Source organism: Lepus europaeus, chromosome 4 (assembly GCF_033115175.1).
Source record: "Lepus europaeus isolate LE1 chromosome 4, mLepTim1.pri, whole genome shotgun sequence".
Classification (NCBI taxonomy): Eukaryota; Metazoa; Chordata; class Mammalia; order Lagomorpha; family Leporidae; genus Lepus; species Lepus europaeus.
In genome coordinates this window covers 94,224,474-94,243,604 of record NC_084830.1, presented here as the reverse complement: position 1 = coordinate 94,243,604, position 19,131 = coordinate 94,224,474, and the positions used below count along the sequence as shown (strand labels likewise).

The following is a 19,131-nucleotide window of genomic DNA, read 5'->3' as shown; positions in this document are numbered from 1 at the left end:
AGCACACCAGGTTCTAGTCCCGGATTCTGTCCCGGTTGCCCCTCTTCCAGGCCAGCTCTCTGCTGTGGCCAGGGAGTGCAGTGGAGGATGGCCCAAGTGCTTGGGCCCTGCACCCCATGGGAGACCAGGAGAAGCACCTGGCTCCTGCCATCGGATCAGCACGGTGCGCCGGCCGCAGCGCGCCTACCGCGGCGGCCATTGGAGGGTGAACCAACGGCAAAGGAAGACCTTTCTCTCTGTCTCTCTCTCTCACTGTCCACTCTGCCTGTCAAAAAAAAAAAAAAAAAATTGTTCCAAACTCTTAAATTCCTTAGATTCACTTTTTTTGTTCTAATAATTTCTTGAACTAGAAGTCCCAGGGATCAAGGAGCTTTGCTGTGAAGAACTGCATAGTAGGCCGGCACAGTAGCACAGTCCCGGCTGCTCCTCTTCCAATCCAGCTCTCTGCTGTGGGCTTGGAAAGCGTAGAAGATGGCCCAAGTGCTTGGGCCCCTGCTCCCGCATGGGAGACCAGGACGAGGAACCTGGCTGCTGGCTTCAGATCGGCACACTTCCGGCCGTTGCGGCCATCTGGGGAGTGAACCTATGGAAGGAAGACCTTTCTCTCTGTCTCTTTCTCACTGTCTGTAACTCTACCTCTCAAATAATGAAAATCTTTAAAAAAAAAAAAAAAAAGAACTGCATAGTTTTTATGCTATGCAGGCCTTACTCTCATTGGCACAGACTACTCACCCATAGATAATACGTGCATGAGTGGATATGACTCTGTTGCAGTAAATCTTGCAAATTTGTTTTAGGATTATTCTTGCAAGTTTGTTTTAGGATTACATCTTGATTTATTTATAATGGTCTGACTCCTTTGTCTCCTTTCTGTCCTTGGGCATGTGTTTTATGTATTTTAATAATACTCATATTTTAGAAGTCACAAGATATATTATTAGTTTCACATAAGTACTTATGCAAATATATCCTACATTTAGTCTTCCTGTTTCTCTTTACTCCTTCCTTTTTGTGGTACTTATTTCTCTGCCTTGAACACGATTGCTATTTCTCTTGATGTTATATTTTAGAGAGTGTGTATTTGTTTTCTTTTTTTACTTTTATTTAAACATTGTGCAGTCATATTATGATGAAGCATTCAGCTAAAGCAGTTGCTGACAAATGAAGGATTGTCTGGAAGTGTCCAGATGATTCTTTACATTTCTGTTTTGTGGCACCTCAATAATTCAATAGCTTTTAGCAGTTGAATAGATGACATTCGATAGATATTACAGTACTAAGCACTTACAAATGTAGCACTACACAGATGGATTTCATGACATTCAAGTTGAAGAGCTAATATGTCACTCACTCATTCCTTCAATAGACATTACTTTAATGTCTATAAGTGGGAAGCTCTCCCTGAAGAAATTCACAAAATTATGGCAGTGGATTCAGTGAGGGGGTAATACATAAAGCAGGATAAATGGTTGATGATTACAAATATAGAATATTATTTAGCATTCCTTAAAACCTACAATGTTATTTCTTGATTGGTTTTTGCCAAAGACTGTAATTTTACACTCAGTGAAGTAATACCGTTCATATTTAATCACAGCCAAATTGTGTTACTGTCAAATACAATTATGTAGATGTGAACTAAAGCACTACTATATTTTTACCAATGATATGAAGGTTTGTGTATATCATATGATAATGGCATTGATTCAGAAATAAAGTTTGGTTTAAAATCAGAAACATGGCTTAACGTTGCAGTATCAAGAGAATTAGGAGACATAGATTATGGAAACTTTGGCCTTTAAATCCCTCTAAGTTTTTATTTTCCTTTTGTGCAAAATGAGCATATGGATCTACCATATAAGGATACTCTAAAAGTTCATGGAAAATCTAATCAAAACATTTTTTAAATGGATTTATTGGGGGGAGGGCAGGCACAGTGACTTAGCTGGTAAAGCTGCTGCCTACAGTGCTGGCATCTCATATGTGCATCGGTTTAAGTCCCAGATCCTCCACTTCTGATCCAGCTCCTTCCTAATGCTCCTGAGAAAGCAGAAGAGGATGATCCAGGTCCTTGGACCCCTGAATCCATGTAAGGGACCTGGAAGAGACTCCTGGCTCCTGACTTCAGATTGGCTCATCTCCGGTTGTTGATACAATTTGGGGGTGAACCAGTGGTTAGAAGATATTTCTCTCTGTCTCTCTCTGCTTCTGCATCTGCCTCTCTGTAACTTTGCCTTTCAAATCTTTTTTTTAAAGATTCATTTATTTATGTGAAAGGCAGAGAGACAGAGAAAGAAGGCAAGACAGACAGTAAAGGGGAAGGTAGAGAAATCTTTCATCTTTGGTTTACTCCCTAAATGGCCACAGCAGCTTGGGCTGGGCCAGGCCAAAGCCAGGAGCCAGAAGTTTCTTGCAGGTTTCCCAAACTGGTCAAGAGGCACAGGTATTTGTGAAATATTCTGTTGCTCTCCCAGGCATATTTACAAGGAGCTGGATTGGAAGTGGAGCATGCGGAACTAGAACTGATGTCCATATGGGATACTGGCACTGCAGGTGGAGGCTTAACCTTCTGTCTCACACCACCAGCCTGAAGATGTTTATTTCATGCAAAAGAATTTGAAATTCATGCATAATTTGTTTCATGATACACATCTTCCACCTGAAGACTCCTCATATACTTGTCTGTACATATATTATGTGTGTATACACATATGTTTGTGGGAACATAATATTTATCTATACTCAGTATCATTTTAGCATGCATTATGGTTCAAAAGTTCTCAATAGATTTTTATATAATAAGTTTTTTTTTTTTTTTTGACAGGCAGAGTGGACAGTGAGAGAGAGACAGAGAGAAAGGTCTTCCTTTTGCCGTTGGTTCACCCTCCAGTGGCCGCCGCGGTAGGCGTGCTGCGGCCGGCGCACCGCACTGATCCGATGGCAGGAGCCAGGTGCTTATCCTGGTCTCCCATGGGGTGCAGGGCCCAAGCACTTGGGCCATCCTCCACTGCATTTCCTGGCCACAGCAGAGAGCTGGCCTGGAAGAGGGGCAACCGGGACAGGATCGGTGCCCCGACCGGGACTAGAACCCAGTGTGCCGGCGCTGCAAGGTGGAGGATTAGCCTAGTGAGCCGCGGCGCCGGCTATATAATAAGTTTTACTGAAGAGGAATTTAATCTCTTCATTTTTTCTTTGGTAGGCGTGTCATCTACTACGTAATTCTTAAACACAATGAAAATAATCGATAGCTTTGAGATGAAAACGATTGATTTGCACTCTTATAGAAAATTTCAAATGTATATAGAATTTCTAGTTCTTAAAACAGTGCATTGTTTTCTGAGGTGAGGAGGTTTGAGATGGTGTCATATCAGGCTGTTTGCTGTCTGAATAGTGGGCAAAGATAGAGGTTATGAGAACTGTGCTTGGAATAATGCAAGGGTCTTACTAAATGAATTTTCCTATAATAGAGCCAAACATGAAAGCAGCTCAAAGTAAACACTCTATTCAAGGTTGCAAATTAAAGGATGTGCTTCTCGTGATGGATAATGGTATTTAATGTTTCCAGAGTACAATCAGTGAGTATATAAAGTGAAAACAAGTGAATAAATAGAAAAGCAAAAACTCTGAAAATAAAATATCATGGAAGCTATTGAAAGCAGGATTTTAAGTAGAAGAAAATGGTTGATTGTATGAAATACAGAAGAAATACTGTATGAACTGAGAAATTGAAAATAACATTGGGGTGACTTTAGAGAGAAGAATTGAATTGAATGAAAAAATTATTTTTAAAGAGTGGCAGAAAGACAGGTAGAGAGAGAGAGAGAGAGAGAGAGAGAGAGAGTGAGAACATCTATCTGTTGGTTCGTTCACCTCCCAAATGGCCACAACAGCCAGAGCTGAACATGGGTGAAGCCATGAGCCAGGTATTCCATCTAAGTCTATGTGTGAGCATCAGGAACTTAAGTATTTGAGTCATTATCCTCTGCCACCCAGGAGTATTAGCAGGGAGGTTTATCAGAAGTGGAGTAGCTGGGGCTTGAACCAATGCTCTGACATGAGATGCAAGTATCCCCAAAAAGAGACTTGATTTGTTAAGCCACAATACTTACCCTACTCAGTCATTTATAAGGATGTCATTGATGGACACGAATTGTAAGGATACATTAGCCATGAAATGTGATGTGAGATAAAAAGGGAATTTAAAACTCAAGGCAGATCATGACCCTGGTTATGGATTGAGGACATAAATACCATCGATGCTGATAAAGAGAAACAGCACCTGTGCTCTGATGTGGGGCCGCCTTGCTGTTTCATCACCCCATTGAAAGGTATCACTGCAATGGACCTATCCATCTGAGTGCACAGTGATTGAGCTGATTTACTCTTCCACCTTCATAGTTTGTCCCAGGATTCTCCAGGGATGGCTTCTAAGTCAATCAGGGACAGTCAATGATTATCTGTTTATGAAGAGAGCCTCATACTCCCTTTGAGATATAACTTTCTTTAGAAAGCTCACATTTATTTTGGACAACTCTAGACCAACTTTTAAAGTGGGACAATTTTGGCTTGAAGAAAAAGATCTTGTGAAAGTTTTCTTTATTTATTTTCCTTTCCACATGTGTGACACACATATTCAAGACTGCATTTTAATGGTTATTCAGTGGAGAACTATCCTTAAATCTTCAACAATATGTAAAGATGTTTACGTCCCACCAATGACTCAGCAAATACTTACTAAATATACAAAGAATATTACCCTATTCTTTCTTTAGGGGAAATCGAGATACAACTAAATGGACTAATTTGCCTATAGTCTCCTTTATTAAACACTGGAAGCAAAAGGATAATCTAGATAATTGTAGTCTTTAGGATACGACTATATTGAGTAAGGTCAATCTTGTTAATCAAAGAAACTGTATAATTTGTTTAAACTCATGAAAGAATTTTTATCAATTTTAAAATTTGGAACAGAATGTAGCAAGTGTTATGAAGTAAAAAACTCATATAAGCCTAAATTTATAAAAGATTAGTCCCTTAGAATTATTCTATCTAGGGAATGTGTAACATATGATTACATAGATTGCAGATTTGATCTGAATGCATTGACTTTAATCAGCTAAAAATATCCGTAGCTGCCACAGTTCGTTTAGAGCGCAGAGGACAAATATGTTCAAGACATGCTTTAATTTATGTTACATGAAGCAATGGTTATGGTAATCAGAGAGTGGAAAGAAATGTATATCACTGAACTCAAATTAGTTCCCATTTCACATGGGTGGTTGAGCGTCTCTTTGTATATTTTAAATGTCTGCCCACTGTTGAACATCAGATTTGAAACTAAAAATGTCATGTAAAGTTATAATATTCTTTCCATGCTATGCATATGATTTATTTTCTTTTTTTATTTATTGAATGGATTTTTACATAGATACAACTTTAGGAATATGGTGGTTCTTTCCCTCATGTCCCCTTACCCCCAGCTCCCATCCCACCTCCCACTGCCTCTCCCATCTCCTTCTTCATTATGTATCATTTTTAGTATAACTTTATATATAGAGGACCAACTCTATACTAATCATATATTTCAACAAATTGCCCCCATGCCCACACACAACATATAGAGTACAGTTTGGAGAGAATTTGCAGTCAATTATCATATTGCAATTCAATAGGGACAGAGATCTTACCTGGGGAGCAAGTGCACAGTAACTACTCTTGTTCCTTTAACAATTAACACTCTTTTTTTTATGATGTCAGTGATCATCCTAGACTCTTGTGGTGGGTTGCCAGGGCTATGGAGGCCTTTTGTGACCATAGACTCCATTGGTATTTGGACACAGCCATAAGCAAAGAGGATGTTCTCTCCCTTCAGAGAAGAGTGTCTCCTTTGATGACCCTTCTTTTCCTCTGAGGTTTCGCAGAGATCCTTCGTGTAGAATTTTTTTTTCTACAGAGTCTTGTCTTTCCATGCCTGATATGCTCTTGCAGGCCTTTCAGCCCGACCAGGAAGCCTTATGGGTTGATTCTGAGGTCAGAGTGTTATTTATTGCGAAAGTCATTCTAGGAGCCTGCTGTATGGACTGCTTCCCATGTTGATCTTTCCTTCCTTTTTTAATTCTATTATTTTTATCAGGTACTTGATGTTATTTATGTCATCCGTTTTAAACTTAGACCAGTCTATCTGTTGCCTTTAACATTTAATGTGATCATTGTAACAGTGAAGATGGTGTTTATACCATTGATTCTTATGGGATTGGAGCCCCATGATTAGTTCTTATGCTGTACCCTTAGAGGTGAGTCTATATGCCTGTAAACAAAGCTAGACTTTTTCACAGTTTTAGACTACCTCCTCCATCTCTTATTCCCTCCCTTGTTTTTAACTGGTATCTTTTCCCAATTGCTTTAAAATACATATAATTAACTCTGTGTTACATAGAGTGTTCAGCATGTAGAGTGAGGTAGAGAGATGAGAGAGAGAAAGAAAGCAGAGGGAAAAAAAAGAAAGAAAGAAAGAAAAAAAAAACCCAAAAGGATATACACAGAAAACAGTAACAATAGTTAACTGTCTCTCGACAATCAGGTCAAGGATTCTTGAGGACATTAGTTCTGAAAGTGACTATTTCACTTCTATAGCTTTCATTTTAGCTGTGCTGTTAATTTTCCCAAATCAGGAACCTTAACAGACATTTTTCAAAAGAGGAAATCCAAATGGCCAACAGACAAATCTCTAGCCAATAGAGATCAAAACCACAATGAGGTTTTACCTCACCCAGTTAGAGTGGCCCTCATACAACAAACAACAAATGCTGGAGAGGATGTGGGGAAAAGGGCACCCTAACCCACTGTTGGTGGGAATGTAAACTGGTAAAGCCACTGTGGAAAACAGTATGGAGATACCTCAAAAACCTGAATATAGACATACCATATGACCCAGCCGTTCCACTCCTGGGAATTTACCCAAGGGAAATGAAATCAGTAAACAAAGTAACTATCTGCACCTCCATGTTTATCTCAGCTCAATTCACAATAGCTAAGACATGGAAGCAACCTAAATGTCCATCAACCAAATATTGGATAAAGAAATTATAGGATATGTACACTATGGGATACTACACAGCAGTAAAAAAAGATGAAATCTGGTATTTGGCAACAAAATGGAGCAAGCTGGAAAACCTCATACTTAGTGAAATAACCAAGTCCCAAAGAGACAAACATTATATGTTCTCCCTGATTTCAGAGAATTAACAGCATACGATTTCTTTTTCCTTGTCACAAGTTCAAAAGAAATTTATATCAAGGAGATGGATAGTAGTTGTACTTCTAAAGACTTTTAATATATTTCTAAGACAAAACAAAACAAAAAAATATATATGAGCATTTTCCTGTTTTCAGTAGAAAGTGCCCTGACTAGGATATGAGCATCAATTTCTTCAAAATTATGAATAATTTGAATGAATAGTGCTTGGAATGCCAAAGGCTTTTCCATGTTCCAGTCTCTGAGACAGGAACCAGTCTTTTAATTGAGAGACAGAGGCATACAGGTGACTGAGCCTGACCTCTGCTCTGGAGGTTTTGCTTTATTGGTTGGGAGAAGTAAATCTCTAACTACCAAAACTCAGAGAAAGGTGTTTATTTGGATAAAATATGCACATATTTACAGTTTTCCTGAATACTGGACTACAGAAATTTTTTATTGCCTTATAATTGGATGGGATTTAAATATAAATTGTGCATTTTGAAAAGTGTGTTGTGTTGCACAATAGAGCAGTTCTCAAGTCTAAGGCAGTTGTATAACTTCCATTCATTTCAGAGTTTTATTTATTCATCTCTATTAAGTTTGTTTCTAAACATTGCAAGAATTTGATGCAGGGTGAAAACAGTAAGTAGTTGAAGTTTTAAGAAGTAGCTTTAAATTCTGCAGCACTTTTGTAAACAATTCAGGATTGCATCATTTAATTTTCTCTAACAGAACAATAAATTAAACACCTCAGGGGTCTCCAGACTGAGCATCACATTTTGAGGGAAATATGGTGTTACAGAAAATCATGGCACTCTCAGAATTAAAGAGCAGCTGTTTACACGTGGGAAGGAGCTATGTCCCTCTTTTCCCAAACCATCATTGGGAAGGTGAATAATCTAGGATTTCCTGTGTATGTCAACTAAGTGCAGCAGATCACGAAAGTTCAGGTTAACTCATTTTTTATAAGATGCTTAATATTTGTTTATCTGTGTTTGTGATCTTTCCATTATAACTCAGAAAGTTCTTTGGAAAAATTCAGGAAAAGATGATGGCAACCAAGATAATGGAGAATCTGTGTATAGTTATATGGCCAACAGAGAAAAGAGTGTTTATAAGATTTCCTAGATCTTTTCTTTTTCTGTGGAATGTGTTTTACATCTCAACAGTTCTTCATACTTATTTAAGTCTAAGGATGCCTCCTAGTAGTTCAAAATTATGTGATATCTGGGGCCAGTGACATGGCTCACTTGGTTAATCTTCCGCCTGCAGCGCCAGCATCCCATATGGACATTGGGTTGTAGTCCCATTTGCTCGTCTTCCAGTCCAGCTCCCTGCTGTGGCCCGGGAGTGCAGTGGAGGATGGCCCAAGTGCTTGGGCTCCTGCACTCGCATGGGAGACCAGGAGGAAGCACCTGGCTCCTGGCTTCGGATCAGCGTAGCTCCGGCCATGGCGGCCATTTGGGGGGTGAACAAACAGAAGGAAGACCTTTCTCTCTATCTCTCTCTTTCACTAACTCTGCCTGTGAAATAAAAAAAAAATGTGATATTTGGGACTATATTTAGTGTTCCACTTAAAAAGATATTTACATGTTAAACATGAATTTGGGGGCTGATAATTATATTCCTCAATAAAAAGGGTTTTCATCAGATACTATTATGAATTGGAAATAGAGAAATGGCATGAAGTTCTGATCTGATTTGTTTGGATTTATCTGCAGGCAGAATGCCTTTCAAGTCATTGCAGTGGACGGAGTCTGCAGTGGGATTATCCAGTGCCTCTCTGCTGAAGACTGTATTGACTGGTTACAAGCAATAGCAACTAATATTTCAAACCTCACAAAGCACAATGTAAGTAGTAACTCAAGGAACTCTGGCCATAGATTTGCTCAGTCTTTATAAAAGTTTTCAATACATACATGAAATTTTGCATCAAATACCTGGTATTATAATAATGACCAGCTCATATACATCGTGAAAGCTCTTCTGAAACACTTACTGAAAGAAAATCACATAATCCTGAGAGTTCTAGTACAACTTTTGAGTTTGAGAATACTCCAGTATGTAAACTTAACATTTGCAAATACCTCAATATCTGTACTAGGTAAGTCAATCAAAATAAATAGTTAACATATGAGCACTAAACAGAGAATTTTAATTTATTGTCTGTGATCTTAGAATGACAGTCAAAAATACTGAATGAGTGGAAGGCTAGGCCAAATGGAGTTACAGCAGAGATTATAGGTTTCCTGTAGAACCCAGAAAATGTCATTGCAAGAGCTGCTCACTGGCACAGTAGATCAAGTCTACATCACTAGGAATGGCTTGTTCACATTTTCTCTTTCTACTCCAAACTTTCGCTATTCCTGTTGCTATTATCATCACTTTCTTCTCATTCTCTTTACTGTTTAATAGCTTAATCAATCCTTTCTCCTTGTTACTTAAATGAGGGTTATAGTCATACAAAATATAAAAACCCATAAACTTCATTGCAATGAATACTAATGTCAATATCAGTTAGGATTATTCTGTTTTAGAAAAAAATCATACTTGTTATCTATGCTTTGGTCTTTTTAAAAAGATTTATTTATTTATTTGAAAGAGTCACAGAGTTAGAGAGAGAGAGAGATCATCCATCCAATGCTTCTGTCCTCAAATGGCCAAATGACCAGGAGTGGTCCAAGCCAAAGCCAGGTGCCAGGAGCTACATCCAAGGCTCTAACTTGGGTACCAGGGCCCCAGGCACTTGGGGCATCTTCTGCCATTTTTCCTAAGCACCTTAGCAGCGAGTTGACTAGGAAGTGGAGCAGCCATGACACAAACTGGCACCCATATGAGATACCAGCATATACTCCGAAGAGCTTTGCAGTTGTCTTCCAGCTCTCAGTGGTGGACATGTCTCTATAGATCATCTTTGACACTTGATCCTTCCTGCCTTGTGAAGTTTTGGTGTTTAGTGTGTGTGTGAAAGTGTGTCTTACTGTGCTGTGAGAAGAGGCAGAAGGCATGTGTGGCAGAGTGGATGGGGAAAACCTGATTAGGTACAACCCTTATGCAAGGATTCTTGACCTGGGCATACCTGGCTTGTACATGAGTGAGACTTCCTTGCCCCCAAGTCCTATTGTATTAAGTCTGGGGGTTAAATTAATCTCATTTTAGAACTGAGATTGCGGAAGAGTAGTATAGGTTTCAGCTTGCCAAAAAAAAAAAAAAAAGTAATAAAACAATTGGAAATGCTGACTTTCTCTGAGTGTCGTGCCGCTTCTTGCCCTTACTTACCTGGGTTTTTTCTAGAATCAAAGGAAAAGAAGAAAGACCTCATGAGAGTGGTGACTCAGTTTCATTACCTGAATTATTTTTTTAAAGATTTTATTTATTTTTATTTGACAGGTGGAGTTGCAGACAGTGAGAGGGAGACACAGAGAGAAAGGTCTTCCTTTCGTTGGTTCACTCCCCAAATGGCTGCAACTGCAGCAATCCAAAGCAAGGAGCCAGGAGCTTCCTCCCGGTCTCCCACCTGGCTGCAGGAGCCCATGGACTTGGGCCATTCTCTACTGCTTTCCCAGGCCATAGCAGAGAGCTGGATGGGAAGAGGAGCAGACAGGACTAAAACCAGCACCCATGTGGGATGCCGGCATTGCAGGTGGAAAATTAACCTACTGTGCCATGGTGCTGGCCCCCTGAATTATTTTTTTAAAGATTTATTTAATTATTTGAGAGGCAGAGTTACAGACAGAGAGGGACAGATAGGTATCATTCATTCTCTGGTTCACTCCCCAAATGAATGTATTGCCTGGAGCTGGGCCAGGCTGAAGCCAGGAGCTTTTTCCAAATCTCCTATGTAGGTGCAGGGGCTTAAGCACTTGGGCCATCCTCCACTGCTTTCCCTCCCAGGTACATTAGCAGGGAGCTGAATCAGAAGTGGAGCAACCAGGACAGGAAGCAGGGCCCATATGGGATGCCAGCGCTGCAGGCAGAGGTTTAACCCACTATGCCACAGTGCCAGCCCCTACCAAGATGATTAGAATGCTATCAAAATGAACCATACTCCTGGATTTTTGGAAAAAATTTAAATGAACAGAATTTTAGGCTTTAAATGCATCATTTTTTTCCTTACATAGGTGCTAATTCGCATTTAAACTAAAATCTTACAAACAGTCTAAAATTTTCTTTGGAATTTGTACTCAATTAGAAGGCTGTGATCTGGTTGGTAATCCTTTGAAAAGTCAATGCTTTAGTTAAATAAAAAAATGAAAGATGGAAATTTCTCTACCCTCTATAAGCCTAAGAAAGCAAAAGCTACATTTGACTGCCTGGTTTCCCTCAATTTGGTACGGGTTCACCATGAAAGTTAGGAAAGCAAACAATTCTGCCCCATGTTGTTTTAACTGCAGGGAGCCCACATATCTATTATGATAATGTTACTGAATTAGAAGTTATATATATGTTCTTTCATCTTCCTTTGATCATGTGCTAATTGTGTGTTCTTTTGTTCTGATAATCAATACTCAAATTATTAATTGTTGCAGTATATTCTGATACGTAAAGTACAACACAAATGTTGAAAGTTATTATTCACAGAATAAAAAATATGAAAGTCACATTGACTTTAGAAAAGGCCAATGACTATATTGATGATTAACATGACTAATCAGTATGAAGAAATAAATTAGATTGAGAGTAGCTAGAAAACTTTTGTTTAGCATATTCAGATGTTAGTTATAGTTTCCCTATATTTTCTATTCTGAAGAGATACTTAAAATAATTCTGTGTAGAAAGGTACATGACTTTTACTTTATTTGCCAATATTCTAATATGATGTTGGCTTGTATAACTCTGACTTGAGTAGCTTATCTGCTATTAACAAGTACAAAAAATAAGTGTTGACATAAGTTTTTAAGTAAATTCCAATCCATTGATTATCTTGCATAAAAACAATTTTGAACAAGACAATCAACTAAAAATATAGATAAAATAATGTGTTTAAAAGTTTAAAATCATGTGATTAAAATATTGTATACTTACATGTGTTCCTGTTACAATTATAATGAAAAAAAATGTTAAAATCATAATACTGCTCAAACTTTTATCTAACGAGTAATATTTTAACTTAAAACCAGTTGGAGAAGAAATAAGAAGGATAACAGAGAGAAAAAATTCTGTGCCAAAATCATTGGAACAATGTGCCTACTTACTATTATTTTATCCTTTCTCACTACTAGTAGTAATAATTTTGTTAAACAAGGCAGTTACAATATCTACTTTATATAGAAATTCCATGTAATTATTCATGCTCTCTTCATCCTGATAGTCATTGATATGAGTGAGAAATTCTTGGACACACACTAAAGATTTATAATTATATTAACATTATTCAAGGGGCTCCAAGATATTTAGAATGCATTTAGAAAGCGGTACATAGTAGAAAAGAGATGCCTTAGAGACTTGTGTTAACAGTGTGCTTTCACAGATACTAAATGGTGTTGCCTATGTTGTGTGGTCTCCCATTGAGAAAGGAAGAATGGCAGAAGCTATGTTGTCATGAGGTGGGGTCCAGTCAACATCCTCAAATAGCTTCCATTGGTCACTTGTTAAAATTTTAGTAAAAATGCACTTGAAAATACTAATTAATCAATAATTCAAAAATGCTATATAAATTCAGATTTATTTTGCCAGATTTTAAAACTAAGGGTCTGTGGTAGGCAAAATAATGACTCCCAAATCTGTGAATATGCTGTGCCACATTGTAAATATTTAGGATTGTAGGTGTAACTGCTAATTAGCTGACCTTAAAATCTTGGAATTATCTTGGATCATCCAAGTACGTCCAATATATGCAAGATAGAAAAGGAAGAGTTGAGAGGACAAGGGACAACAGTGAAGCAAAGATAAAGTCAAATGCTTTTGGTTCTGCAGATTAGAGAAAGGATCATGATCCAAAGAAAGAGCTAAAGAAATGTTTCCATTCTAGAGACCCCAGAGAGGAACACAGACCTTCAAATACTGAGATTTTTATTCCTGTGTGACCCACTTAGGACCTCTAGCCTAAAAACTGAGAAATGGCAAATAAGTGTGGTATATTTTAAGTCACTAAATTTACATTTGTTTATGGCAACAATAATGGAAAGTTAATCCTGGATTGCTTTTTTTTTTCAGATGAATTCCTTTGTTTTTTTTTTTCACTTAAAGTAAATGTAATGGTTTTATTTGAAAACAATACCTTTATTTTTGTCATGTCTTGCATTTTCAGAATAACCATTAAATGCATTTGCATATACTAGAAAACATGTAACATTTTCCTTAGTAAATATGCTAAGTGCAAAGTATCCTATAATAATATTGATAGATTTTCTAGAATCTTTATAAATAAATAATTGATGTATAAGCAGAAGATGTCACAGTCATTAAGTCCATTAAGACTGAAAAGGTACTATTCATCTGGAATTGAGAAAAATATTCTTTCTTCTGTTCGGACAAGCACAGTAGAAGCTTTCAAATTGCAGAGAAAAATGAGAATGAGAAATTACATAAGAAGTACAGAAAGAAATTCTTATGACTGAAGTGTAAGCATGACTGAATTGTCAAGAGGTGTGAACTAAGGAGAAATGGATACAAACCAGAGAAAGTGGCTGGGAAGATGTGATGTTGGAATAGCTGGCCAATTATGGTTAATAAAAGCAGCAATGGCTAGCAAGAAGAAATAGTTCCCATGTGGTCCTGATTATGATCAAATCAACTAGACCACTAACTATGTCCTTTTTCTTGTATAATTACTGCTTAGTACAGCTTATGCTGAACAAATAATAAAGTAATTGACTGAATCCATCCATCAGTCAAAAGTTGTTTGAAAAAAAGTTTCTTTGAAAGTAAAGAAGAATAAATAATATAGAAGAAGTGATTGAGCCATAGTAAGCTCTGCAGTAACATTTACACTTTGTGCTTGTTAAATTCTTACAACATTTGAGGGTCTATTTCACTTTAGAGTACGGGAAAGTAGCCATAGACAAGAAGAAGTGTAAGTGCTGCCCATGATATTTGCTGTCTGTGTTACCTAGGTTAGTTCTCATCAATCCTTACGTTTCATTATGAGATGCCTGATAAAGAAGTGTGTTTTTGAAATAAACCTTCATCATATAACTCACTGAGTGACATTCTAAGGAGCAAGAGTAGAAAAATACAGTGATATTCCCCAGAAAGATGAGGAAAAAATGAACTATAATCCATCTATCTGATTGTAAATGAAGGAAAATACCTTGAACCAATGTCTAACTCTGATTTGCTTAAGAGCATACTGGCATGCGATTTCCTTTAACGTATCCATGGGAAGAAGTTAAGGGAAAAAAAAAAAAAAAAACAAAGGAGGTTATCTATCCCAGAATTTCACTGAATTAAGAACTATCTCCTAGGAAGATGTTTTTTGACAGTTCTTTGCTGAAAATCTTTCAATGACAAGAAAGTGACTTCTTCACAATACAGCAATTGAATCTTTGACAGCTCAATATTAGGTAATACTTCCTTATGCTGAATAAAATTCACTTTCTTGTAACTCTCATCCATTTGTACTACCTCTGCCCTGGGAAAGACACACAATAATTTAACTTTCTCCTTCACCTGGCAGTTTTCCAGATATACAGAAGCAGGTATCATATGCAGCAGTCGGCATTTTTTGTTCCCAACAGAAAAATCACTGGCTCCTTCTGGCTTCTCTCTGACATATCATCCAAGACTTTCTCTGTCTTGCTAACTGTATCTGATAGAATAAAGAGGATATGAAACATGTGTTTAAGTTTTTATTATTAATATTGTCATGAACTCAGTTTGAAGATTCAATATTGTCTTGATATGCACATGTATTTCTTCATTTTCTTTTTTTTAACGTTTATTTAATGAATATAAATTTCCAAAGTACAGCTTATGGATTACAATGGCTTCCCCCTCCCATAACTTCCCTCCCACCCACAACCCTCCCCTCTCCCGCCCCCCTCTCCCGTTCCATTCACATCAAGATTCATTTTCAACTCTCTTTATATACAGAAGATAAATTTAGTATATATTAAGTAAAGATTTCAACCGTTTGCACCCACATAGAAACACAAAGTGAAGCATACTGTTGGAGTACTAGTTATAGCATTAAATCAAAATGTACAGCACATTAAGGACAGAGATCCCACATGAGGAGCAAGTGCACAGTGGCTCCTGTTATTGACCCAACGAATTGACACTCTAGTTTATGGCGCCAGTAACCACCCTAGGCTGTCGTCATGAGTTGGTAAGGCTATGGAAGCCTGCCAAGTTCGCCGACTCTGATCATATTTAGACAAGGTCATAAAAGACAGGGTGAGGATAGTAACCAATGATCCTAAGAGTGGCATTAACAGGTCTGAACAATTATACAGCATTAAGTGGGGAAGAGGACCATCAGTACACACAGCTTGGGAGTAGAGCCATTGGAGGTAGAGTAGAGGTTATGATTACAAAGGAATGAGGCCCAAGTACGCTAGACAGGGTCTAGAACAAAGGACAGAGTCATTCTTAGAGGAGCTAAGAAAGGTGCTGTCTAAGCTACAATTAAGTTTTCTGATTGAGAGGCAAACAGAACCTGACAGAAGGGGCTTGATAATAATCTGGTGGGCTTTAGGCCTTGTAAGTTAAGAGGCCCAGACCTATCTATCTCTTCCCATGGGGTACATCCTAAGGGAGGTGTGAACCTCCTGGGGGAAGGCACTCTGTTGACTTTCATTACTTAGCTGGCCTGGGAGGAGAGCTGGCCAGGTAAAGGCAGGGGGCATCTCTAACAAGAAATTTACAGTTCTGCCTGCAATGTTGCTGACTCTACTTGGCCGTCACCTCAGCTGTGGTGGTCACTTTGGAAGTTGGGCTGAGTGAAGGGCTTTTCAGCTTAGAGCCAATAAGATCTGTGGCTCTGACCTGGGCATCCTTCAACTCCAGGGCAGGTCCATTTCCAGTGATCCAACTCTTGGCAGAGCTGCCAGGGCTCTTCATAGCTGACTTCTGCTGAAGCCCAGGCTTACCACATTGAAAGCCACTGCAGTAGACAGGCCTGTTGGGTCTCCTTGAGGGCAGGTCACTGTACAGATCAGCCATTAATAGGCCTGCCACCCATTGCTTTTGATGCCTAGCTTTCTTTTCCTCCTGGTTTTTGTTAAAGCTGACCAGAGGATGCAAGTCAAGGGAGTGCCCAAGTCCCATCTCTAATCTTCGGTGGCCTGAACTACAAGTCTATAGCCACAGTCATGTTCTGTAGTAGTTTTTCTAAGGTAGACAATGCCCATGAGGAAAAATATATTCTCACTTAAAAACTTTCTTTCTCTTTGGTCTGAAAGGGAGGTTTTTTCTACTTACTGTTTACTTCGCTGATGGCGAAGTAAATCTAGCTATGAGATTATAATTTAAGCTCTTATTTTGGCTATGCTATTACAGAAAAATGTTAGCCATCTCTTTCATAAGGTCTAAAGATTAAATTGTGGTCCTACAGATTCCTTCATAATAGAATTAGTTACCTACCTTGAGGAGAATAGAGAAATGAAAGAACAAGTTGGGCTTAGAATAGAGAAATGAGGGAGCAAGTCCTAGATCGCTTGATGACAATAGCAATATCACATGAATACTTAGCAAACAGTTTCAACCATTAGATAACAACTTAAGAAAACATTTACCAGAAGGTCCAATGCCTTCTATAAATTTTCAGAATCATGTATTTGAAAACACCTCTTAAATATCTAACATGGTGTAGTTTGTTTAACCAGTAGACTTAAGCATAACCATATAAAATGTTTTTAGTTTCTTTCTACCAACAAGTATAAAACATATGATGCAGAGATTCAGGTCACACGAATTAAAATGTATCTTTGATTAATTTTAGCAGCTTAAATTTATGAACAGTCTAATCTATAAGCCAAGTAAAATAAAATTCTTAATAAAATTTTCCCATGTGGACATACAATATGTACACACATATAACATAACATAATAGACCAATATAGCAATTTTAATAATAGCTTTTAAAAGCTTTAACTCTTTTTGTAGATTGCCAATTGATTTGAATTGCTTTTTGTTTTTAGTAACCTCAGTTAACCATACTTTCTCTCAGTTTGTACTGTTAATACATTATTGGCTTCATCTGTTTACAGAGCCATCCCAAAGTACTGAATACAATAGAAGTGGCTGGAAAAAGTCCATAGGAACCTATAGGAGGACAGCTAAACACAGAACCAACAATGCTTTAGTTTTATGAGCAGCAAATCATATATGACTGTGGATGACAAAAGACTTTAAGTTGCCATGTTTAAAATTATAAACTCATCAACCAACAAGAGGCACTTGCTTACTTCACAGTGTTTTTGAAAGCACCTGTAGGATTTTACAATTATTTAACCCTTTAGGCCTCTGGGGTGTCTTTTTCATTTGGGGTCATGATAGTGTCTTCCTTGTTCTTGTTACCTCGGTTTTTGCATTTGTTGTTTGGCGGGTTGGAGATATTTGGTTTCTTCACTGTGGTGTTTTTTCTTGTTATACTATGGCTCTATATTAAGTGGACTGTCTGCTTTTCATGGAGCCTTAGAGGCTTGAGATGAGTGTGGCCTGAGAGCTCTGTTTGGTTCCTTAGGGTTGAGGGTGTGTCAAAGGTGACACTCCCAGGTTAGGCGTGGTAAATCTCTCTTTCTTTCATTCTTTTTTTTTTTTTTTTGATTCAAAGGGAAGTAATTCCACACAGCTGAATGGAATTGGAGGTAGTTAGCAGCTGAATGATATACCCACAGGAGCCAGAGATCGGAAGCTCTTTCCCAAGGTCCACACAGGGAATCTATGCTGCCCTCAGTGTGGGCTCCAATTCTCCTGCAGTCTCCCACTGGGTTGCCAAGTTAGATCCTAATATCCTGTTATTTCTCCCCTCCCCCCAGAATCAGGTTTTTCTGCTAGGCTCAGGGCCGGTGGAGACCTGAGGTCGCCCTGCTTATGACATATGTCCAAAATGGTGCCTGCTCTTTGTCTTGCTCGCCTTTCAGGGGTGAGCGCAGAGAGAGAAACTCGTGTCCGTATCAGTCACTTTTTTTTTCTCTCTCTCTCTTCTAGTTAGCCTGGTGATCTTTTCCCCACGGAGTTACAAGCCTCGTTCCCTCTAGTCTCCTCTTTCCTCTTTCCCGCTGGTGTCTCTTGGCTATTGAGGTTCGGCTTACCTCATGTTCCAGCGCTGGTGTGTTGATTCTGCCGCTGGTGTCCTGAATCATGGGCTCCCACACTCTCCACGCAGGTCCACTGTGAATCACTAGTTCCAGAAGAGTTTCCTCTGCTGTTTCTTCCCCTACTCTTCCTTGACCCTGCAGTATCTCCACTTTTATTAAACTGTCTCTTCCCTGATAAGTGTGCTCCCTTCCTATTCCGCCATCTTGCGGACTGTATTTCTTCATTTTCTAACATCTTTATATCATCACATTAAAAACATTCAACAATTTACACTTTAATACCATGATTAATCAAGGCTCATGGTTCATATATATCAAACCAGATTCTAAATCATTTAGGAAATAGTTCAATTCCTCAGTTTATATAACTTTCTTTTTTTAAAATTTTAAAATGTTATCTAAGTTATACAAGTTTCATGTATTTCATATAAACAGATTTAGGAAAATAGTGATACTTCCCACCTTACTCCCCCTCCCACCCATGTTCCAATCCTTCCTCCTCCTCTCTCACATTTACTCTTAATTTTTACAAAGATCTATTTTCAATTTTATTAGTGACCATATTGTTAAAGGTACACTAAGTAAAAGAGTTCAAAAAATAATATGAAGAGAGGAAAAAAAGAGAACGTTTCTCAATGGAAGAGATAAGGTCTGTAAACAATCATCTAATCTCAAAATGTCCATTTCACG

General features: G+C 38.2%; 1 protein-coding gene across 2 annotated transcripts in view; it reads left to right on the top strand.

Annotated features, from left to right (window-relative positions):
• Window positions 1-19,131, top strand: part of SNTG1 (syntrophin gamma 1) — a 398,393-nt gene that overhangs the window by 157,692 nt on the left and 221,570 nt on the right. For both annotated transcript variants that reach the window (XM_062189597.1, XM_062189596.1), the window contains exon 10: window positions 8,959-9,088. In XM_062189597.1, the coding sequence (XP_062045581.1) occupies window positions 8,959-9,088 (130 nt within the window). The remainder of the gene's footprint in view (window positions 1-8,958; window positions 9,089-19,131) is intronic.